Source organism: Saccoglossus kowalevskii, chromosome 2 (assembly GCF_978046115.1).
Source record: "Saccoglossus kowalevskii chromosome 2, keSacKowa6.1, whole genome shotgun sequence".
Taxonomy (NCBI): domain Eukaryota; kingdom Metazoa; phylum Hemichordata; class Enteropneusta; family Harrimaniidae; genus Saccoglossus; species Saccoglossus kowalevskii.
In genome coordinates this window covers 33,820,569-33,845,470 of record NC_140642.1, presented here as the reverse complement: position 1 = coordinate 33,845,470, position 24,902 = coordinate 33,820,569, and the positions used below count along the sequence as shown (strand labels likewise).

General features: G+C 36.8%; 1 protein-coding gene across 1 annotated transcript; it reads right to left on the bottom strand.

Annotated features, from left to right (window-relative positions):
* Positions 1 to 8,408: 8,408 nt before the first annotated feature.
* On the bottom strand, positions 8,409 to 16,294 carry LOC100368925 (galactosylgalactosylxylosylprotein 3-beta-glucuronosyltransferase 1-like). The gene is made up of 4 exons (XM_085507442.1): positions 16,054 to 16,294; positions 13,860 to 14,269; positions 9,891 to 10,184; positions 8,409 to 8,955 (listed from the first exon to the last, which is right to left on the bottom strand). The coding sequence occupies exons 1-4, from the start codon at positions 16,145 to 16,147 to the stop codon at positions 8,884 to 8,886; spliced, it is 870 nt and encodes a 289-aa protein (XP_085363568.1). The 5' UTR covers positions 16,148 to 16,294; the 3' UTR covers positions 8,409 to 8,883.
* Between the last annotated feature and the right edge of the window lie 8,608 nt (positions 16,295 to 24,902).

The following is a 24,902-nucleotide window of genomic DNA, read 5'->3' as shown; positions in this document are numbered from 1 at the left end:
TTTGCATGGGAATCTGCCTATTCCATCAGTCACTATTGATCTCCCCAGCAGGTACCAAGAAGAACTGTTTAAATCATTTTTCGGTTACTCATAGTTATTTTTAACGTTTACACAAAAGGGTACAATACAGTGGATGTACACGATTTCTTGAAACCTGCGTTTGTCTCGTGCTCTTATTCCTGAAGGTGTATTATACGTGTTTCTATATTCTGCGGTAGCTCTGTCATTTATAAATTTTCTTTTATTAATGTACGTTCGGGCAAAATGGGTAACACTACCATTAACACATTGAATCAAATAATTCAAAAATGGTTATGTGATGATTCACGTACATGCAAGAGGTTAACATTTAAAGAGCGAAGGCCTACCAAACCACTTTAAAACAGGGTTCCTGATCTTTCTAGCAACGCCGCTCAATTTAACCACTCTCTTCAACAGCGAGTTGTAATGAATCCCTGCACATTTGATATTTGTGATTTACTGGCAATTTTGAAAGTATATGACCGGAGCGGAGTGAAGTAATGCATTGAAAACAAGTATGGCAAATATGCGAAAAACTATCAAGTTTCAATACAGATAACTCGCAATATACATACTTCACAACAGTTTTTTTCAACACTGAATCTATCATGGCCGAGTTTTGAAACATGTCCTTATTATCTTTAACATATATTTGGAGCTTCAGAAGTTTGAGTTCGCTGAACAAGCCAACACGTCTCCACGTGGAGGTGACAGTGATAATAGTCCAGGCATTAAATAGCAAAGGTTCAACAAAATTGTTGGAAAAGGTTTCTCTATGAATTTCAGCTCTTCATTACCCTTACTTTGAAGGAAAAAAAAAGTTTACCAAAATTGGACTTGGGGAACTAGGTCAAATCCAATATGGCTGCCATACAGAAAAAAACGCATGTAAATATGTCATACAAATGGACCCGAGATAAAAAATATGTATGATATACCTCTTTATATATGCTGAACAAGTAAATACGATTGAAGGTATATCTTTTCTTGGATAAATTTACTGACTATTTCAAAATGACCTCAGAAAGTAGGTCAAATCCAAGATGGCTACCATAAAAAAGACGAAGATGAAAATATGCCAAAACCATAAAATCATCTAAGATAAAAACAAGTATGATCTGCCTATTCACATCAGCTTAACAAGATAATTATATATAGACCGGAAAATATTTTTTTTCTCTCTTTGACAGTAGATTAACGCAAGCTATTCATATGCAAATTACGTTAACACAGCTACGCGCGCAGCTACGTTTCACTGCAAGCAAATGAATCCGTTGTATTTGCATCTGTCGCTCACTTAGTCATGTTACATTGTATTTTAGAAAATATTTTTCAACGATTTAATAGCTGTTCCAGTTTGATTTTGTAAGCAGTATTTCAGGTGAGTGTAAAACTGACATTGTGTACAAATAATAGCCTTCACTAAAACAAACTTGTCTATGTAGCATCCACGAGATATGGATTTTTGATCTGCTCTGTTTTACGTCATACATGCGGATATATGCAACGTATATGTGATAAAACAATAAGGGAACTACTGAGTCACTATGGGAACAAGGTATTCTTCACTACAATCAGACAACAATCCAACATCGTAACGCTAACATCAAATGTGAAAAATCTTATACAAGAAGCTCATGTAAATGCTGCAAAAACTGACCAATCAAACATGGATAACTTGATAAAAGTTGTGGGAGAATACATTCGTTCAGAGATAAAAACTATGAACAAACATGAGGATGTATATCCAGATACTGAGCAGATCAAGTCAATTGATAAAAATCTCAAGTACCTACCACATTCTTTACGGATACTCCTACAGACTATCATCAAAAGTCGGAACTCTGAACTTCATACTGCATCTTTGGGCCAGGCAATAATGCAATCAACATGCCATCGTTCATTTTTACCTCCTCTACAAGTTGGATTAGGTATTACACTAGAACATAAATATGGTCATCGTAATTTAGTGGACATGATTGCAAAGTTAAGTTTTTGCTCATCATACACTGAAGCATCGTTGTATAGAAAAAAACGCAGCAGCCACTCGGGTTGTTGATGTAATCAATGAAATTGTAGGCATATCTTTGCAGTATGAGGCTGATAATATTGATCATGCCAGTAGAACACTTGATGGTACTGGAACAATCCATGTCATGGGCCAGATGGCAACATTTGCCCCTGCCATAAAAGTAACACGAAGGGTACCCAGAGTTAAAGTTACTATGGATGATATTAAAAAAGTTGGCAGTGTTAAACTGGCGCAACAAATACTAAACCCCAAGTCAGTTCAAGATAAAATCATCTATACTAAACTCCATGAGGTCAGTCGGGATGATAGGAACGACAAGCTGGACATACTGTGGCGTGTTTCACTTCATTTTCCAAAGCCACGACCCTTGTGGTCTGGCTGGATGCAGATGCTCCATTCAGACATTGCATATTCTGGTAAAATTTCTGAGATCTTTTTGCCCATTATTGATTTAACACCAAGTGACCCAACATGTGTTCGGTCGACCCTGGAGTACATGAGTGACCATGCAACACGTAATGGAATCGCACCAGTCATCACATTTGACCAGCAGCTATGGTGGGTTGCAAATATGATTATTGAATCAGAACAGACTGAAAGCCCACTACAACAGATTGTCTTGGTATTAGGAGGATTTCATACTGAGATGAGTTTTCTCGGTGCAATTGGGAGTTTGATGGCTGGATCTGGGTTGAAGGAAATTATCTCTCAGGTGTATGCAGAGGGAAGTGTGGACCAGATGCTGTCAGGAAAGTCAGTGGCGCGAGCTGCAAGGGCTCATTTTCTAGTTGACAGTGCCCTCAGTGCCATTGCTACATCTCAGGCATTTGATATGCCAGTGCCTAAAGTGTTTGAAGATCAGTGTGTGAACCTAGCATCATGTTCAAATATCTCTGAGATAATTAGCATTCTTACAGGTAATAACACCTAGAAAAAGTTTCTATGACTGTCAACTTTCTTCACCGAATCATTCAACAGTCAGTATTAATGTTATCAGTGATTAATGTCAGTAAGTATTAATTAATTAAATGTGGTGTACCTTGGTTCTTTCAGATGATGAGGAGGATCTGGCCAGTGTGGAAAACAAGGCACCCACATCTGACCATGGTATCATAACCGATGTATTTGTGACTACAGCAGATATGGGGGAGGATTTTATTGAGGAAGGAGGTAAGTGACAACAATATGTCATTCATTAGATAGCTAATGCATGTTCACTTAATGTGGTATAATTATTTCATTCCAATGCATATTCTTTTATTTTCAGTATCAAATGCAGAGTTCTTTGCCCTTTTTGACAGTGCTAGTGAGTTGGTGTCCAAAATCAATAAGGGGAATATTAGTCTGGAAGATGCCCTCACATCAGATATCATTTCTCAGCTACAGTCGTCCACAATGGAGTGGACCACATCCATGGCACCTTACCGTACAGCAAAGCTGTGGATCATGTATATGCACCTAGTGGGCATCCTACGATCACTTATTTGATCAGCTCGTACTGGCAATTGGAAACTTTATCTTCAGTCACTTCATGAAATGCTTCCATATCTAGCAGCATTAGGCCACAATAATTATACAAAGTCGATTATGCTTTACCTAGAGAAAATGAATAAATTGGAAGAAACACACCCTGCTGTATATATAAAATTTGTAGAAGGACTGTTTGTACTCCGGCGCAGTGACAGTTATTGGGCAGGGATATTTAGTGATCTGTACATTGAGCAAGTTCTGATGGGTAGTATAAAATCTGTTGGCGGGCTGACTAGAGAACGTGGTTTTCAGGAATCAACAAGTCTGATCTGGTTATTATCAATGCCCGCATGTGGTGAAGTGCACAATGCCATGCAGGAGGTGACATATCTATCAAACACCAGTACAGGGGTACACAAAGATCTTGCACCAGCAAAACTCAAACGTGATGCCAAAGATCTGCAGTCCATTATTGATTATTTTCACAAGAGAAAGCCATTCTCCAAGAATACTAAGGAGCTTTTGAGCTTGTCATCAGGAATCATAGCAGATGAGACGGTAAATGTTGACTCTGCTGAATCAATGGTGGGACAGTCAGTTTCAAAGCACAAATTCTCTAAAAAACAACAAGTCAATACTTTAGCATCCTCAGTGTATGTGTCAGTTGGTGGTGAGAAGATCCAGATTGATCCTCAACAGCTATACCAGCGCCTCATTGTTGCTGGCATTGGCACTATTGAAGTCCATACACTGTTTCAGTATGAGCTGTGCTCTTATCCCACATCTTTATTTGACAAGAACTTATTCATGCGACTTGCAGATAAAGCTGATTTACTTAATGGGCTAGTGAAGAAAGTGCCAGGATGTGTCATCACTGAGTTGCCCATCCGTGTGGCTTATGTCATTGATGGAGGTGCACTATTACAGCGGCTGTCAACATCATATGCCAATCTGTGCCAACTATATGTGAAATTTGTACGCAACCATTACCAGGATTCTATGATCATATTCGATGGCTACAGCAGTGGTCCTTCTACAAAGGATGAGACTCACCAGAGGAGAACAGGTACTGAAGTAGGAGTGGATGTAGACTTCACCCCAGATATGTTGCTCAAAATGAAAAAGAAGCCATTTCTAGCAAATACAAGAAACAAACAGAAATTCATTGATCTGTTGGGATCTCAGTTAGAGAAAGAGGAGGGCATTCAGGTCAGACACTCACACGGGGATGCTGATTATGACATTGCTATATCTGCCTGTACAGTTGCTATAACGATGCCTGTGGTAGTTGTGGGGATGACACTGATCTGCTCGTTCTGCTACAACACCACTTTCTACCCACATACCATGAGACCATCTGTCTTAAGACTAGTACAAAGCTCATTGATATATCCATTCTGCAGAAGAACCTTGACCCTGACCTAAGCAAATCTCTCCTCTTTATTCATGCATTATCAGGGTGTGACACTACATCAAGGACCTATGGCATAGGAAAAATGTCAGCTATGGGAAAATATCGTAGCCTCAAGGAAATCTCTGAGGTATTCATACTACCAAATAAAACTCATATTGATATTGAGGTAGCTGGTAATGAGGCTCTTGCGATCATCTATGGTTGTAAATATGGTTCAGATTTGAATTTTGAACGAGCATCAAAATTCACCAAGAAAGTGGCTTCCAGTACAAGTTATCTCCCGCCAGAACGACTTCCACCAACATCAGATGCCGCCAGATTTCACAGTCATCGAGTATACATTCAAGTGCAGGCGTGGGTAGGTAACAACATGGAGGCAACAGAATGGGGCTGGGTAGTCTGTAAGACCCATCACGAGTCTATCTTGAAGCCATACAGACTGGATCAAGTGGCTGCACCAGAATCACTACTTAAGATCATTAAATGCAACTGCACTGGGAAGTGTGACCAAAACACATGTTCTTGTAAGAAAAATGGACTTCCATGTAACTTGGCATGTGGGCAATGTAAAGGGATAACATGCAGCAACGGACAAACTCCTGACACTATAGATTAATGACACCCAAGCTCATGTGAAAACATTAGTTAAAATTCTCAATATTTCCATGTATGTCATATTAAATGCTATCCAACAACTAAAGTGTATGTATTGAGTCATCTTGAATATTGAGTAATGTTATCATTATACATTTGACTGTACTTGGGTTTTGAATATATTCAGGACATTAGTTTTTAGTAGTTTTTTGCACATTCTGAAATTTGTAATAAACCTAAACCTGAAAAATATATTCTGTTGCATTTACTTTCCAAGCTGATTAGGTAGATAATATGGTTTTATCTTGGGTCCATGTATGTGACACATTTTCAGCTTTGTTATTTTTTCACAGTCACCATCTTGGATTTTAGGTACTTTTAAAATTGTTAGTAAATTTAATACTGAAAAATATATACCGTTGTGTTTAGTTTGCCAAGCTGATATGAATAGGCACACCATGCACGTTTTTATCTTAGTTGGTTCAATATTTATGACATATTTTCATCTTTGTTATTTCTTATGGCGGCCATCTTGGATTTTACCTAGATTTTGGTACATTTGGTGTCCATTTTGTTAGTAAATTTAAAATTGAAAATACATACTATTGTGTTTGTCTTGTCAATCTGATATGATAAGGAACATCACACATGTTTTTATCTCAGCTAGTTTATTATTTATGACCTATTTTCAACTTTTATTTTCTTAATAGTGGCCATTTTGGAATTGACCTATTTTCAGGTGGTTCCCCAAGTCCGATTTTGGTAAACTATTTTTGTCTTTAAAGTAGAGGTACTGAAGAGTTGAAACCCGCTAAGAAACCTTTTCCAACAATTTTGTTGAATCTCCATGATTAAAAAATGTTTAATGACTGGACTATAAGCCCCTGATTCAATCCATCCACTCATAAAATGCATTGGCAACACGTTGTATTCCTCACCTCGACCAGATTTCAATTTATAATCTACAATACTTGGACATGGATCAGGAAAACACTATTTAGTGTAGTAAGTTTTGGCAGATTTCGGCGACTCGCACAAATTCACTCATGGTCAAAAAATGCTCAATTCAACACGTGTAGGTATCAACAATGCACCAAGTAAATCTGTATTCTCCACAAATAAACACAATTTAAATACATCAAATGTTGACCACTTTTAACCAACCCACTTTTATAAAGCTCTGAAAATAACGATCAATAACAGTTCAGTCCTTTGTCATGTGTGCGCAAACGGCAAGGTGCTCAATAAGCACATAGTTCCCAGTACCAGGCTAGTCAACATCAAAATCGGCGAATTCCATTTTTAAATTAAGTCCCGGCGATTTCTCAGCGTCTCATTGACGCCCTCCAAAACTTGTATTTGATGTATGATGTGTCGTATATCTGCTGTCATTGGCCACTGAAAAGGCTTATACAATTTTAACATTTCTTTTCTGAAGTTGCTGGTGGTATTAAACACGATAGTCATACAAAGACACCAACACAGTAGCCATGGCAAGTATGTTTGCCTGACAGATTTCAAGTTCAGCTCTTCTATGTGATAGACCTGGTAAATTATTAACTTGCATTTATAACAAAGCTTTAATTATTTAATAATCATGGTTGAGAATTGCCTTTTATTCTAATTTCATTCCAACACAGGCCCATAACAGATCTGCTGTGCGATTCTCCAATTGCTGAATCAACAAAGCAGCTAAACTAACTTACTTACTTTCGATAATCTGCTTTCTGATGGAGTGAAAGGAGTAAAATTATTGGCAAATAGTAGAAGGTTACGCAAAATACCAGTTGGACCTGCTGCCAAGCCTACGTTCGGACCTGCTACATAAGTTCCATGAGCTTAAATATGCTCGACAGTGGTTGTCCATTAGTTTGACTGAGATTTTGTACAATTTAGATCTTGTACGGTGGCATTATAATTGTGACTGTCCTTGGTGAGCGTTGTTTATCGAAAGTTACAGCCACTGGAATTAATCAGATGACCCACCCACAAAGTGTGTGCCAATAAATATTTTCCACACTTTTATTTGAAGAATGGTGACAGAAACCACAACGACGTCAAAATGTATTTTCCCTTCGAACTTCACACGACCAAATACACAAAAAGTGTTATTTGTTGATAGTTGTCAGTGGAGGTTTGTTAGTATTATTGGAAAAAGGAACAATTATATTAATACACAATGTTAAGAATTTGATAACAATAAGCAATAACTCTATTTGTCCAGCAGGCAATTTACTATGCATGTATTATTGTGACGTATTTCCATGTAATATATTTTGTGTATTTCATAGTTCTAGGATTGTGCTAATTAGTTTTGTATGTTCAAGAATGCAACACATCTATTATTAAGCTGGGGAGACACCCCATACCGTCAGATTAGAATTTATGGTAGGTAATTCATTATTATACTTTTAGTTGTCGGCAGGTGTGGCAAAGTTCTGATGTGGTGTGTATGACAATTGGGTGCCAATTCACCGAATGTGTTAACACTGTGTTACGTCTAGTCGTATGTTACCAATGCTGAATATTAGTTATGCCATTCTTTGCTGAGTTCAGCATTTATTTCAAGAACGTCTTCACCGACTGACTACTTCAACCCAACAACTAAAGAACCACAGGATGCGTAAACATCGCCGACTGATTCCTTCAATCATATGGCTAGAGAACTGCAAAGTGTGATAACGTCATCCTCTCAAATACGTGATTCAACGTCGTCGTCCCAGCGTTATTGTACAATGCTACGTTAGCTTGGTTAAAGTTATTTCTTGTGGAACTGACCTTATCAGAAACTGAACTAAAAAGTGTTGGCATACATATTTGTATTAGTAATAGTACTACTATTGATCGAGTTAGCATATTGGGACGCAATCGAGTGTAATTTATGATTAATGCGGTTTATTGGTGTTTCTAACGCCACTGTTAAAAAAACGAATTGAAGTTTGTTGTTGTTAAAACCTGCCGTAGCCTGGCGTGAAGATAATATATTTATGAAATGTTCTTGGTCTTAGTTTGTAACGAAGTGAATAAGGTGGCATTACCGTGATATATACCTTGTGACAATTAACTTAAATCTATGAAAAAAATGATATATGCGCAAACGGCACCTCATAGCCTAGAAGGGATTTTCCCTTTCAAAATGTGCATTGTTAACGAAAGCTAGCATACAGCATATGTAGTAACAAATATTCTAAGTTGTATTCATCAGTGTGTGTAGTATTGTTGAAACTCATTTTCCTCCCTTTGTTCTTCAAACAAACTGACGTGAGAACGCCGCGTCACTTTAGTGAGGAAGACATGAAACAGATGTACCATTCCATTTAATGATATTGTTTACTCCAATTGACCTGACAAATTAAATCTCTAAATTCCATGTCTTGTCTTGACTGAAAACTGGGGTGATAGTTTTTGTGTGCCAAACCAGTACCTGAAAATAGAAAAAAAAGCAATTATCACATTGAATGTATATGCGATGTAACATCTAATTAACATATTGATTTACATGTAGTTCCCAGAAACAGAAAAGTTGGTATAAAGAAACGACAAAATTTCGTTAGATTCGAAAACAAGTGGCAGACTAGCGATATGTTGCAGTGTCAAACAACGTTGAATTGTAACATTTTAACTCGTTCCCAGCCGTTTCTCATACATGGCTTGACAGATTTTCTTGAAAGATTACGGCCATTTTAAAAGAATTGTGTGAAAGTATGGATTAACATTTCACATTTCAATAATGGATCTAAATCTCGCTCAATGCTTAACCCAGTTATACATACTAACACATGCACATACATACTCTTTTTATTCAGGGTTGATATTCAAAGTAAACATCTGATGAACCCCTGGAAATGATGACCACGTCTACACGCAATATTAAACAAATGACCAGAATGCTCGTTATAACCACGGAAAATGTATCGTGGGCAGTAGGAGCAAGCTCTGATGCACCGACTTGGGCATAGAAGCCATTTGATCATGTCCAACAAAACGACGTCTGATGAGGCGTTTTTGGAGTTTCCACATCTGTTCCAAATCACCTGATACTTCCCATTTCAACAATTTGTTTACAGTTGTTTACGTCGCATATATAACGTATATTAGCTATAATATTAGCGAAAATTACAATCCTAGTAAAACAATGAATCGCTGAATGTATACCCGCACTCTTAATCACTTGGCTGGTGTACGAAATAATTTACTTCACGGTATTTATTAAATGACTATAAATACTTGCATTTGATGAAGGGTATGGAAATACAATTATACACGTACATATCAACATGGAACACGAGATTCGTATACAGACGTGCTACCTATTATGACATTAACACTATTTAATCAAATATAAAAATTTCTTGGTACCCTGGTGCAGTTGTCAGCCTTTGGTTCCAAATCATTCAGTTCTACCAACTGTGAAAGCAGAGACGATTCTAAAAATCCAGCTGGCATTGTGTGACTAAACCACACATGTGGGTTATTCAGCAATAGGTTCAGATTAATAGCAAACCCCGCCATGTCAGTAGCAAATTTCCTTTCAGAGGAGTTCCATGCATGCCAAGACTTCACCTTGTTATCAGGACCAATTATAGGAGTTTCATAGCGTAACCCACCGGAAAGGCCGACTGGCCATATTGATACTTTTTTAGTATATCTCATCTGAAAGTAATATTGAAATATGATGCCAATGAAAATATCCTGTATATGAAAGAGTTTAACATGTGCCTTAGATTACTACATGTTGCCCCTCACAAGTATCTGAAAACCACAAAACTTACATTTAGGTGCAACAAAAGTACTGATCACTTAAGCCATAATAAATTATGAAAGTATATTGACAAGAAGTGGCGAAAAGTCAAGATGGGTTGCCCCAAGATCAACCAATGAAGGTATAGGAGAGAAAGTTAATTTGAGTTGCACTGTCGCTCCTACTTAAGTGAGTCTTTTGTGCGTTAACTGGTTAGGTTTTTGCGTTGCTTGTGCCGTAATTCCTCCATTTCATCAGGCCCGCAATTGTGTGTAACCAAGTTGGCCGCCGTTGTATGTGTGCCGCGTAATAATCCCTTTGCAGGATTTACGAAAAAAACATGGGCTTTGGTGTGAGTCAATACTTTATGTTGATATTGAAGCTTGCATGAAATAATCATATAGCTGATTCGGTCGGTGCCATACATTTTTGTAGCCGCCTCCCGTGTCTTTGGGTGCGTTCTTGTGTTTTAATAGTTCTGGTGATCATGAGTTCTGAAGAGCTATGTAAGATATGATTGAACTCCATTGGCGACTCTTTTTAAGTCAGGCATTAGTTACATACGCCACAAAAGTGGTTCTATCAGGTGCCCCCATTCATTTCAAATAGTGTTATTGAGAATGAGCTGAAACGTTATGGTCGTGTAATAAGACTAATATCACTTGAATATAACAACACCAATTTTCGCCAAATAATTTTTCAAACAAATGTATATGCATTGTGATAAAATGTGATGCACGTCAGTATGAAATATAATTATCAACACACGAAATAACATTTGACAAGTGCCACAATAAAGGGATATACAAACAATATGACACAGAAAACAAATGTAAAGACTGATATAAATATTCAAGATACTGTTTACATGGAAACACTTGTAGACGATACACACGTGGCATCACTGTATGAATATGTTAACAACAAATACAACAGGAAAACGAGCGTACCAAACGAGCGTACAAACTACAAAAAACTGAAACCATGCACTAAAACAAAGCTAAAAATGTCAATAATGGAAAAAACATGCAACAGAGTTCTGTTCAAGCCTGAGACCATCGTAAAAACGTAGAGATCTCGAGCAACGGAAAAGGTTGTATACAACGAATACTAAATAAAAATGCCAAAGAACACACAGAATGGCACACATGAAAAATGCTACTGACAAAATGCTAAACTGTAAGCAAGGACTGCCTACCAAAAATAACAGGAAAACAGTGAAAGGTCGTTAAACTATTCCATTGTGATTTATAATACAGATTTTGCTAGCAACTTTATTCTTTAATACCAATGTTTGTCTTTCTGTGGTTAGCACTCATATGGAATGTCCTCAGATGTCATGATTCAAGGAATCAAATGCTTCCTTAAAATCAATCACCCGAGTATTTGTTCCTATAGTAAACTCATACAATTACTTTCGACGTGCCAAATTGGCACGTTATGTGGAGGGTGCACGTTTTTGTCACCCATGAAACCACACACTCAGCTGGTGTTACAATTATGCTAAACCAAAGCAAATACGTTCAACCGCATGTTCACATGACCTGTTGATGTCACCCACTGTATCTTATTAATCTGTTCGCACCAACTAACCCACCAGAACGCTCTGACTTCTTCAAAGTTTTAAAACATTTATTTAATGGATTAAACAACGATAATATTATTTTGCACTGAGATTTTAATTGCACAACCAACCAACATTGATAGGGCAAATACTTCAGTCTTAAACGTACTTTCAAATATTGCGCAGCATTTGAAACTTGTAGACGCACTGCTGCAAATGAGTACTTTTAAAATACGTCTTTCATCTTAAAGTCGATCAAATTCTAGAATCAGGTCCCCATCCATTCCATTCCACTGTAATATGTCTGATTACTGCCTTATCAAGCTCGAGCAATGCTGGAATACTGTACAATTATAAATGATTGCTGGTTACTACGCGGAAAGAATAACCACGCTTCAAATCATGAACAGTATGATGGCATGTTGGGAAACTAAGCCGAGTAACAACAACAAACCAAGAAAACATGCTCTATGCGCTGCCATTAACAACATCGAACAACATACTGATAACAGTGCCGTAATGAATACACTGCTGAATATATTAGTCACCAAATGACTGATTATGTTTGAAGCCCGTTCTTTCAAACATAATTTACGTCGACCAGAGTTACCTGGAAGGTAAATTATTATATTTATTTGGAGAACTGCTGTGCGGAATACAGATTTAGATAAAGGCTAATTATCACACATGCAAAGAACGATGATACCATACTTGCAATTGTCGCTCCTGATAAGGAAAAAGGGTTGACCGGGTGGTTCACAAGTACTTATTTTCAGGCCATTGGTTTTAGTGCAGTATTTATTAAATACATTCAAATAATTTACTGGCATACACATAGTATTTAATAACGCATTGATAAGACACTTAACAGTTCATTGTAATGTATGCGTGGTATTCGTCATAGTCTTTGTATCTATATTCAATAACAATTAAGCCGATTTTAAGTTTACACCAAAAGTGGAATTCATTGGGTGCATGGAAAACAAGAAATGGTTTAAATATATCGATCTGATAATAAGCAAGAATGACTTCACATACTAGTATACGAAAGTGTAGGAAACTCACACATCAATTGTTGGAAGAATCTTTGACATATTTAGAGCGAAGTTAGATTGGTGATCCTGATGTATTACTATTACTAACATTCACGTGATTTTTGTTGAAAGAACAGTTTTCAGTTACTTCTTTCGGGAAAGACACTCGTGATACATATGTACGTGTTTGTACGAAGCCTCTGTTCCACAGTAAACTTATACATCCTTTTCAAAAATACCAAAAAAAAAACACATCTCAATTTTTTGCAATTCCGTGTAGCAGGTATCACCAAATAGACAATATACTTTCTCATCACACGTAGCTAGTTGTAGACAAGATGATGGTGTACATATCTATTTCAAAAACGTTTTTGGCTTCACCCTCGATGTGGTCCACAAAGCAATACCATCGAAGAAATCATCCACAAATACAATATGAACACTTCACAACTGATTCCAACTACTCCCTTGAATTATTTTATAGGCAAAGACATATTGTTAAATTGTCCACTTTACAAACTACAAAAGAAATTGGTAAAATCATTATTTTCATGAGAAAGCTCTTTACAAACAGTACACAAGTTGGCTCTGTTTGGTTCGACAGACTTTCGCTGCAACTAAATTTCAGAGATTTTTATATTAGCCTTTAACCTGATCTCATTGTAGTACTTAAGCATTACATTTTTGCGTTCATTTGTGTTTTTAATATTAATTTTAACATAATGTGATGTATATCACAACCGGACTAGACCGAAACGTATACATATAACTTCGTCTCAACTGTCAAAAATAGCTATAATTAATTAATCAACACTATAGGCGAGTTGCTGAATTTAAAAAAAAAAATCCGCAGATCATTGGGAAATTAATGTACTGGCATAATTAGATATTGAGAATGAATATATTTCTTGTGTTTAAGATTTAATTTTTTGAAAACTCGATGTAATATTAATGGCTGAATGAAAAGGAACATATATCCGCTGTATTACCTCTTCAAATATCTCAATTGAGTATGTATTGTCGTCATCCGCGAAGTAAACAACTCCTCTTGATACGTTAGGCTTGAGATTGTGTCGTAACCATGCTAACCCAAGATTTCTTTGATCGACTCCTCGATGTTTATGTTCTATCGACCGAGTATGCAAATATGTATAATTTACACCACAATGAGATAAAAAATGTGTTGTCAAATTAGTTCCTTCATTGGAGTCTTCTACCACAATCCAGTGCAAGTTTTTGATGTGTGAAAAGGTATTGGCAATACGTGTGAGTTCTGCTTTCTGCACAGATCTTGCGTAAGTAGGCGTAATTACATATATGTATGGAAGCTCACTAATGAAGTGATGAAGTATGGATGACACTCTTGTGTGTAAACCAGTTGATACAAGGCTGTTTAAAACTGGAATGAAAAATATAAGAAGTACTTTATAAGTAACATTGTTTTTTGGTGTCTACATCTATAGGATCTATAGGAGGACGAACATGCTGTGTGTGAGATTGCCTAGAACTAGTCGTTTGCATACGACTATGTTTGTTGTTGCTGCTATTATATATGTATGCCACAGATTGTCTATTTTCTGTACACAGATTATTTTCACAGCAAAACCTGCACTAGATCTGGTACTAGTACTATCTATGCATATATTTTAAGCAACATCCCCGTGTTTGGTTGACAGGTGTGCAGTGTGCAAATTGGTCTAAAGTTTGGAAATACGATGATTGCACTACCCTTTACAAGTAAAACGTTTCAAAATACATCTTATGAAGTATTTAGAAACAATGTAAGATAATAATTAGGTTGCCGTCTGACAGAAATAGTTCAATTTATTATCTACACAACCTACACTACCATGGTAACGTCTCGATACACAGCATCAGAAATAGTACACACACGGCAAAACATTTATTCTGCACATTATGAATTGGTTGATTTCAGTCATCTAACTGAAAGGTCGAATTCAACTATGTAGGGTAATTCAAAATAAATGTTTTGTGATTTGAGCAAAAACTTGGCACTAGTGGAGTCAGCAACTTGGACGTTACTGTTGTAAATGCACACTGCCCGAATTTTTAAATAGTAATTTTCCTCGGGGTAATCCATATTTGTAATCCCAGTGTATCAGATATTGCAATTTATATCATATCTCACAGGTTCACCATATAATTCAACCGTCGTTTGATATGTTGGATGGTTGATTGAGTCTAGCTTCGGACAGCATAGTCAAAAAAACTAGCGTGAAAGTGCAACAGGATACCTTAACTGTGTGTGTGATGGTGAGGTGTTCGTGAAATCTGCCTCCGAAATTTGTATATTGTCGACCCAGTACTGCCAGCAACCGAGCATTTTTTGTAATAAAACTACAGCGGGTTTAAGAACGTCTGTTAACCCAAAATAACAGACATCGCCTTTATCCACGAAAGTTAGAGGGAAACAATATTACGGTATTACGGTAGACATCACTGAAATATCGAAATTGAGAAGACATCTAACAATTCAACGATTACAATCCAGCCCAAACGTTGGTATTTGTTGGGGTGTATGAGTGCAAGTTCTGGCAATGAAAATTGGTGATAGCAGCATTTTAGTATACTCAACATTATATGGCGACGGGTAAATGCTTATATATGCATCGTACATTTAATTATATTATCACCACCATGATTCAGTTGACCATTTACATTTACTGTATTTTTCCAGTTCGTTAGGTGTCTAGTTATAATGCTTCCATTGAGCAGCTTGCTTAAGTCCGCAGGGTTTAACGCTCACTGTATTTCAAGTACATGTCATTTAGTTTAGCATAACTATTTTTTTTAATTTGTATTTCACCAGCTGTTGATGTAAACAAAGTTCGCCATTGTCTTCACTCACGTATGTAACGACCCAAGCTTTTTGTTTTATATTCACAATTTATATATCCAACCCTGAAGAATCATTTTGATATTTGTTTTGTGATCTTGCTTGAGTGAACCGCTGTACGGTATACTGTTATGTTGATAAAGGATAATGTAAACTATTGCACTATTCCCGATTTGTTTCGTCATGTGGTTTGGCGGCCATATTGGTTTTAATGTACACCGAAAGATGTCATCTGATCTTATTCTGAAGGTGATTTCTTCGTGTATCCCAAATGTGGCGAATAAAAATATTTTTTGAGGTGATTTGAATAACAGTCTAATACTCACCAGTTGAGGCAGGAAAAAACATGTAGACTGCTGTTGTTAGTATACAGGATATAAATAATATTTGCATACACCACACGATTTTAGAGATAGTCATTGTTGTTGTTGAAGGAATCCGTATTCAGGTAATTGTAATATTAGAATGTTTGATATCGCTATATAAGATAGGTTGACCGGTAAAGCATGTAATTGAACCATCGACTGTTTGAATTGCTAGTCAGTTGATGATATAACGTGACCTTTCATGAAATGTTTCGTGTGTATCCCAGTTGTATGTGCCCACTGAGACCCTTAAATAGTTACTATTATTAAATTTAGTTAAAACTACCAGGATATTTAACATTTAAATCCATCAACTACTATATTCCAACTCTATCCATACAGCTAATGCCAGTGCAACGTATGGATATATATTAGACTAAATGTTGAAACACATGCTTGTTCTCATATTAAATTACTTCTGAAATAATTAGAGCTAAACACGAAGCAATATAAAAGGATAGTTTTTATTCTTGTGTATATACGTAGCTGAACTGAAATAAGCCATTGTCTGACTGATTAGAATGTGTGCTATAATGAAGTTGTGGGTTTCATACTCATCAAAGTGGTACAAATTGTCATTGCCAAGCATGTTTGTCTGTTTGCTAGTTATTACTTGGACTAGGGGCAGAATTTCAAAATTGCACCCAAATTGAGTGGAATCATTTGTTGTACTGATGTTTACTGGATTCACCAACAAGTACAGACCAAAACCAGACACACCGGCTTAATAAAGTATTATTAAATTCGACTGTGAACAACTCATTTGTGCGATGATTGAGTTCAGAGAAAGGTTTCGAGAAAGATGCACTGATCAAATTGAGCAAGAGTGGCCATTTGGAAATTCTTAAAAAATTTCCCAGGTGAAAAGCATGATCAGATTGGTCCCAAATGTCGGTGATAACCTGTCAAAGGTGAGAAAACAGATGAGTAAATGCAATAAACTGGGAAATGATTCCCATGATATTGTCAATGAGCCTCTAAAGAAATGAGTCGTCAAGGAAAGAGAGAGTTATACTATTGTGGAGAAGTTAGAAGGTATCTCCGTCCAAACTGGGTATGCCCTACTTCAGAAATGTTATAGACAACAAGAAGAGGAGGGAGAGTCAGAATATGGCACCAGACTGGAGATAAAACTTAGTAGAAGGCGTGGGGGGAAATCATCATCATGGATGGTCCATTTCGGAAGACATTGCCAGATAAGCGAGTAATGAATAGGATGAAATACTGGTATAAGCAGTGTAATAGTTGTGGTGAACTACAAGAAATTGGAGCAAGGATGGGATGACCAAATTGAATTCAAATCTAGACCTAAGAGGACGGTAATAGGATAGGCTCAACAAGATGTCTCTGCCTCTCTGGCTATGACTGCCAATTAAAGTGTAGCACCGTGACGTCTGATTATTCCTTGACAACCTATAGGGTATTAACCATAAACCATTAAGAGAAAAACTTGTTTCACTTTCCTGTGCCATGTAAAAAGAAGGTCTCTTTAACATTTATGGGAGGAAAACATTGGTACAGATTACAAAGCAAATACATTTAACAGAATAACGTTGCATGCGAAAATCTTTTCAAACCGGACGATTTCAAAGGGAATCTGGAATTGGGTTATACGAGGAGATACTTGAATTACACCAAGCACAAAAATACCAAACACGGTTTTCCCCCTCATACCCTAAACAAATATTAAACCAGGCTTGATACCTGTGAACGTACTGCAGTCGGAATCGACATCGAAGACTTTACTGTTGTTATCTGTTGTTTACTGTCTAATTACGTTTCGACTCTAACGGACTCGTTAATTTATTTTCAGAGTATTCAGGATCGAATGTGCAGGGCTTTAACCTGAATTGCAGAAAACTTGCGGTTTCCGTGTCTAGAAACCCGTGTTTCCCCCAAAAAACTGTAACACACTAAGCAAACACATTAAACCACGGTAACTAAAAAAGCCGGTTAGGAAACGACCACGTTTTTATCATTGGATGCGTGTCGCGGGTAAACATTTAAAACAAAAAACGTACTAATTTGTGATAAAGATCGGCTAATCATTAACATAAAATGTAGACAGAAAATCACGCAAATATGACGTCATTTTCTCTTTGAATTCATTGCAATCTGCACGACATTTTAAGTATCAACTGCACGTCTATTCTATCCGCTCTGCTAATTTGACATTTTTATATGTAAAAACGCAATAACAACTTTTTTGACAATGGAGATATCGATTGGGACGATATTTTGGAGGTCACCGATGATCAAGGCGACGTAATCTGCGATAAGAATGTAGACAGAACCTCGTCGTCTGCAAAGCCCCGTACAAGGCCGTAGCTAGCGGGGGGGCAGGGGGAAGCTGCCCCCCTTGAGTTTGGGAGTTTTTTTAAACCTTAAAATAAAAAAGTTTCGAGCAACCACGTATTTAGTTTGTACACGATTTGAAATAAAACATGGTAAGCGAGTTGCGTGTACTTTATTTATATTTATTACTGAGCACGTTGGCACTTTGACGCGTACAGGTAAGACGCATGCACCCAGCACAGCGGGTCAAACGTTACCGTCAAGTATTTCATATCGACATGTCAGCTCCGAAGAAACGTTGCACACAACTGTCAATGTTGAATTTTTTTTACATCATTCCTCACCCAGATGTGATTTATTCGAGGAAAGCTAACTGGAGATAAATGTATATGCTATTGCCAAAGTTGTAAACATAAACTGTGTATTGTACAACTATTAATTGTATTAATCAGTCCTTCACATTAATGTAAAACAGTTGCTTATATATGAAGATAGAACAAAAGTGTTTCAGGTTTTAAAGTTCATACTGTAATATCCCTTGTTTTGTATATATTCATAAACTATATCAAGATGATTTTATTGTGTACAAGTCATTGTTAATGACACAGTCCCCGTCCAAAATTGTTATCAATTTTATGTTGATGAAGTCATTGAGATTAGATTGAAACCATTAATAGGAGATATATTTGTAAAAAGTTATGATTTAGTGCTTTTACACGAGAATTTGACATTGGGCAGTCATATTGAATCAAATTACATAAATAATGTTTGTGTTGATGTATCTATTGGTATACTGTCTTTGTACAACATTTAAACAGAAATGTTCATTGCATTGCATTCATGGGACAGTAGGCATGAAAAACAAAATGGCCACTCAGTCAGCCATATTAGTTTAAATCACATAAAAAATATGACATGCAACTATAACCCAATATGTATGATCATCTTATCAACTTTGATACAAATCGGCCCAGTCATCTCTGAGAAACAGCTCCGGACATGTAAAAATGACGATTTAGCGCTTGTACATGAACATTGGGCGTCGGCCAGCCATATTGAATTGAATCACAAAAATTATGTTGGTGCAGATGTATCTCTTGGTATACTGTCTTTGTACAAAATTTAAACAGAAACGTTCATTGCATTCACGATAAAGTATTATGGGTACCATGAAAAACAAGATAGCCGCCAGTCGGCCATATTTGTTCGAATCACGAAAAAAAATACGTGCACCTACAACCCAATATGTATGATCATCATACCAGCTTTGATTCAAATCGGCCCAGTCATTTCCGAGAAACTGTTGTGGACACGTTTAGGTATCAGAAATAGCAAATTTTACATCCAAAATGACCGCCAGTCGGCAATTTTTGCTCCGATCATAAAGTAACTTAACGCGCACATGTAAGACATTATGTATTGTCTTCATGTAAAGTTTGAATGAAATCCGTCAATGGGTCACCGAGATATAGTTCCGGTCGTACGGAACGAACCCAAATTAATAGTCTCCGTTTTCAGGGACTAAAATAGATAGATACCCCCCCCCCATAGCCATTAACTTATGGTGCAACTGCACAGCTCTACGCCTTTATACATTTATACGCAATTTAAAAAAATACATTTGCTGCCCCCTAGTGAAAAAAGCTAGCTACTACGGGCCTGCCGTACGAGTATGTACATATGAGTACGTGTGACCGTTTTGTGAAAAGGTGTACGAGTGGTTTTACCTAAAAGTTAGTTACCGCGATGAGAGGGGGAAATGTTGCAACGCTGGAGTTCGCCAATGACAAGTAACCATGGCAATGAACTGATTGTTTTTACATTATATCATTGTGTTTTTATTTTTCACAGCATCTCAGAACAGGAAAGTTGTTGAAGAAGTTCAGCAACCACAACAGGTGACAAACAAGAAGAAAACAGTGAAAACCAGTAAGTTGTCAACTGGATTTATTTTGTTTTTATTTTGTTTTTGATGTAGATAGACAATATTCCAACTCATTCAGTTTTAATTTACTTTTGTCTTTCTTTGTCAATTTTCCAGGCAGCATAAAACAAACTTCACTACTTCCTGTGTTTTGTTTCCATGCTTTTCATTTTCCTACCCCAGATTCACCTTTAAAGGCAACATTCACGGTGATGCAATTGTAGACCTTGCAAAGCAGGCAGTAATTGGATGTTCTGCAGATACTGGAGGAGAACAAATCTACAAATTGGGAACAGCTCTGTGGGAAAGTGTTGTATCTGGTGACAAGTATCTGCCATCAACTGGAAGAGAAGACATTTGGAATTCATTGTTCAATGTCTGGACTGATCTTGAAATGCATAACTTGGTATGTGAATATATCAGGGCCCGAGTTACACTTGCCAAAAATGGAGACGACATTTTCAGACTGGGACAGATTTTTGTTATGCAAATGATGTTTGAATCAATCAAAATCCGCAACAATGTAAAGACTACACCCCCGTCTCGTGATTTGGTGCTTAGTGGAAGACAGTGCCCTACGTTATATGGCTGTTGAAGTCATCGCGAAATGACCATTATGTAGATAGAGGGAGTTTATTTGTCTTTAATGACAATGCCTTTTTACTTTTTAGGAGGATGGAAATTTTATTTCAGAGTGCTTCATGCACTGACAAATTAACAATGACTTAATTTCGGGTACTATATTATCAGACCATAGGACAACGATGGTCAACCATATGATGTGTGTCAAGAGGTCCTGCATATGGTTATCCGCTTGTATATCCAGATTAGGATGTTTTTGTATGCTCGACAAGAAGTTAAAAATTATAAAAAGACTAAGAAAAACATTAAAAAGTTGAATATTTATTACTAATGTTCAAATATAGCTCAATAATAATTGTAATTATATGTTTTCATTTTCTGTTATTTATTGTGACAAGTGCTATCATCTTATTTCTTGTATCAATGTATTTATAGAATACTACTACTATGACTACCCTACCCCCCCTAGATATATTATAGTGTCAGAAATGGGAAGAGAAAAAAGAGAGAAATGGCATTGAGACTGATTTTGTTATTCAAAAGCAATGTTTCTGTATTACTTTCTTGGTTTTGGTAGTTGAGTGTCATTCATTGTTTCTTCCCTGTGCCTTGAATTATTTTTCCTGGTATTTCCCGACACACACGGAACTTGAAATGATTTCTGTATATGTACGAGTTCTCTTGATACCCGAATTGCTACACTGTTAGTTCATTAATATTGTTGTTCCAGTGAATCCTGTCAAAACCACTCGCTCAGTATAAACTCAATACCTTCATTCAGTAGATACTGATCGGCTTTAACGAATGATTTCACTGAAAAAACAAACAAAACATTTGTAGGTACAGTGTATCATAAAATGTCCAGAACATCAAGCATTTTATTTACCCACAATTCATCTGTGAAACCAATAATAACATTACTTACACATTTACCATATTTTCTCTATTGGTGGCACATGTACTTATGTGCTTCAATTCACGGTTACTAACTTTGTTTAATTGGAGCAAATATTGTGTTGTACCAATTCAGTGTTCTCCCCAAAATACACACCACTGTTTCATTCTTCTAAACAAGCACAAAATCAATATGTATTGTCATCAGAATTAAGGCATATTCATATGCAAATCTGTCACTCTGGTGTGATAAAAAGCAGATAACTCCTCTGAGTCTTTGTAAAGTTCCCTGGTCTGGCAGCTGCAGAGTATCTCCATCTTGAAAGAAGGACATCATTTTCAAGCAACTGTAATAGAAACATCAAAAATATAGATAATAATGCTGAATAATACTATGCATGTGTGTATAATATGGAAGAAATATTGTAGTAACGCCTGCAAAAATATTAAAATTCCACTTGCATTGAATCTTGGATCGGTAACATCTCTGTATGGTGCCATATTTGGTTTGTTCTTTTTCTGCCATTCGGTTATGCTCCTGACATTAAAACAGTCACAAAATTAGTCCATCGTGCGAATAGACTTAACAGTGGCACCTGCATCTGGAGATCCAGATAACTCGATAGCATTCGCTACTGTCTCACTAAGTACTTGAGAAATAAATTAAATATGATCATTATACAATTTGGAAGTGCTACACATTTTGACACATTCCTGACACGACTTGCTTCAGTTGAAAAATACAGTGCCACCATTGACTGATTTCACAATATTTTCAGTCACAGTCCAATCTTCAATCTATGTATACATTCCTTAATAAAATCATGCACAAGCACTTTTATATTAATCTCATACCTGAGCTGCCAGATTTACACGCATGATAGAATACGATGTCAAATGAATATGCTCCCATCCTATTTTCTTAACCAAATGTATTGGTCTGTCTTGATCACGTGTAAGAAGATCAGTCAGATAAAGGTTGCCCATTATTCTAGAATAAATCAATTTCAAAGACATGACCGCATTTATATGGATTATTAGCAATATCACACATTAAGGCATTTTTTCACCTAACCACCACCATTCTAGCCTTGGCATTTTTCATAGGTTGTGTTATCTATTTGAATGAGCAAGTAAAATACATACCCACAGACTACGTATCTTTGTATGGGCCTCTGAATTTGCCCAGCAGTTTCTGGTAGTTTTCACTATATGTCGTCTGTGCTGCCGAGCAAATGGATTGAAAGCTTTGTGAACAATGAAGTCTGCTGACATGTCTGGTGTTCTGTGAAGCTTATACAATCGGCGATTGGGTGTGGCACCATCACTAGTAGAGGCTATCACTTTTAAACCACAGGAAATTTCTAAAAAGCTGATTGCCTCCCAGAGAATAGGGAACAGCTCGTCAGATCGGCAACCATTATATGGATAGTATGAGACACAGTGGCATATATCTGAAGTTACACCGCGAACCATCAAACCAGTCTGATTCAGGTTGTGCAACTACGTTATCTTCATTGCAGGTCCTTTCAAAACTACCAAGTTCCTGAATGAAAAAGACTAATATACCCAATGAGCTGCTCGCTTGTTTTGTCGGAGACTAGCTGACTCTTGATCTTCATTTCATCATGAAGCAAAACTATATATCGTTTGTGTTCTGGCAAGCTTTTCAAATCACATTCTTCCACGAACACATGGACATTCACTCCAATTTGAGGTTTGATGTAGAATAATTAGAATAATCTCGCAAAGTTCTCTGACTTGGCAATGATACAAAATCAGAAGAACGGGGAGCTTCATAAGCTGAAGACGACTGCAATTTCATTGCTAAACACCATCTCACAATACTTGGATGCCATCTCATCTGACGCATATCACCACATTTCTCAGCTTTGTGTTCTCATCCCAAAACGGCCGTCTGAAGGAACCCTAAGGAAAGTTCGAATGTACATGTGCAGTAGACTCAGTCATAATATCCTGGTAATTCTTGCTGGTAAGTTTGTCAAACATGACACCATCTTCTTCTATGATCTTTTTCATATATACTGGTGCAACTAACGATAGTTGGTTATACTGTCTTGTAGTGTTCGGTTGTTAGTGGATTCGCTGCTCCGCCTACTGTTTCCGTGTTTCATACAAGTGGTACATAGAATCCCAGAATTTTCAGTGAAGTATCGACATTCAGTATTCCGAACAGCAGTTGCATACTGGACACCATCCATGCTCACTCCACCATAATACTGCTCTTTGTAGCTTTCTCTTCCATCTCTGTCTTCCAATAATGAAATGAATTTCTCTTCAAATTCATAGCACAAATTTTAGCCTCATACAACTAAAAAAATCTGCAACAGTTCTAATATCCAGTATGTGTGGTGAATAACAAGAAAACTGAGACAAATCAGTAGACAGCCTTCTTCCATGTATAATCATAGGCCATGATAAATTTTCACAAATCATCGAACACTTGGTAATGATCGCCTTGCCTTCAAGATCTGGTATGATATGATAAACAATTAGACCACAGTTGTTGCCCACATCTACACAGGACCATTCAACCTAACAACTTGTTTTTAATTGCCCAGTGTCCAATCTCGAGAATTAACAGCGTCGCAATTTTTTGTTACTGGAACTTCGGCTTTGTCACGTTCACTCATGCAGGTAGCGTTATTAAACACCTGGAATTATCATAGCAGAGCAATCTTACATTTAGAAACTGAGTTGCATCTTTAAGGCAATAATGCTAACAATTATTCACAGCACCATAGTTACCAAACAAGTGAGCGTGACAATATTAAATCTATAAAGTTTACCTACGAGTTTAAAATAATAAAACAATTGAACGTTTTTGATTAGTTGGTTCAAACAGATAGATCAATATATCATTACCTGTGATCTTCCTTCAGCAATGCTCAACACAATTTTTTCTTCAATTTGTTCCTTTTATTTTTGAATAATGTTTTTTGCGTTTAACTAATTTGTCTTGTATGGCATTTTCGTTTCTAAAGTTGTTCAGCAGAAAACTGAAATAACAAAACAACAACACATGATCAGAAAAGGTGATTTCACAGAAACCATACATTTCTAACTGTCTTTTTTAGTAACCGTGATTAAACTT

Coding starts and splice junctions, on each gene's coding strand:
- LOC100368925 (XM_085507442.1), bottom strand. CDS start 16,147: ATGACTATCTCTAAAATCGTGTGGTGTATGCAAATATTATTTATATCC. Junction 10,185..13,859: donor CAATTGAGATATTTGAAGAG/GTAATACAGCGG, acceptor TATTACTTTCAG/ATGAGATATACTAAAAAAGT. Junction 8,956..9,890: donor AGGCTGACAACTGCACCAGG/GTACCAAGAAAT, acceptor TTCTATTTTCAG/GTACTGGTTTGGCACACAAA.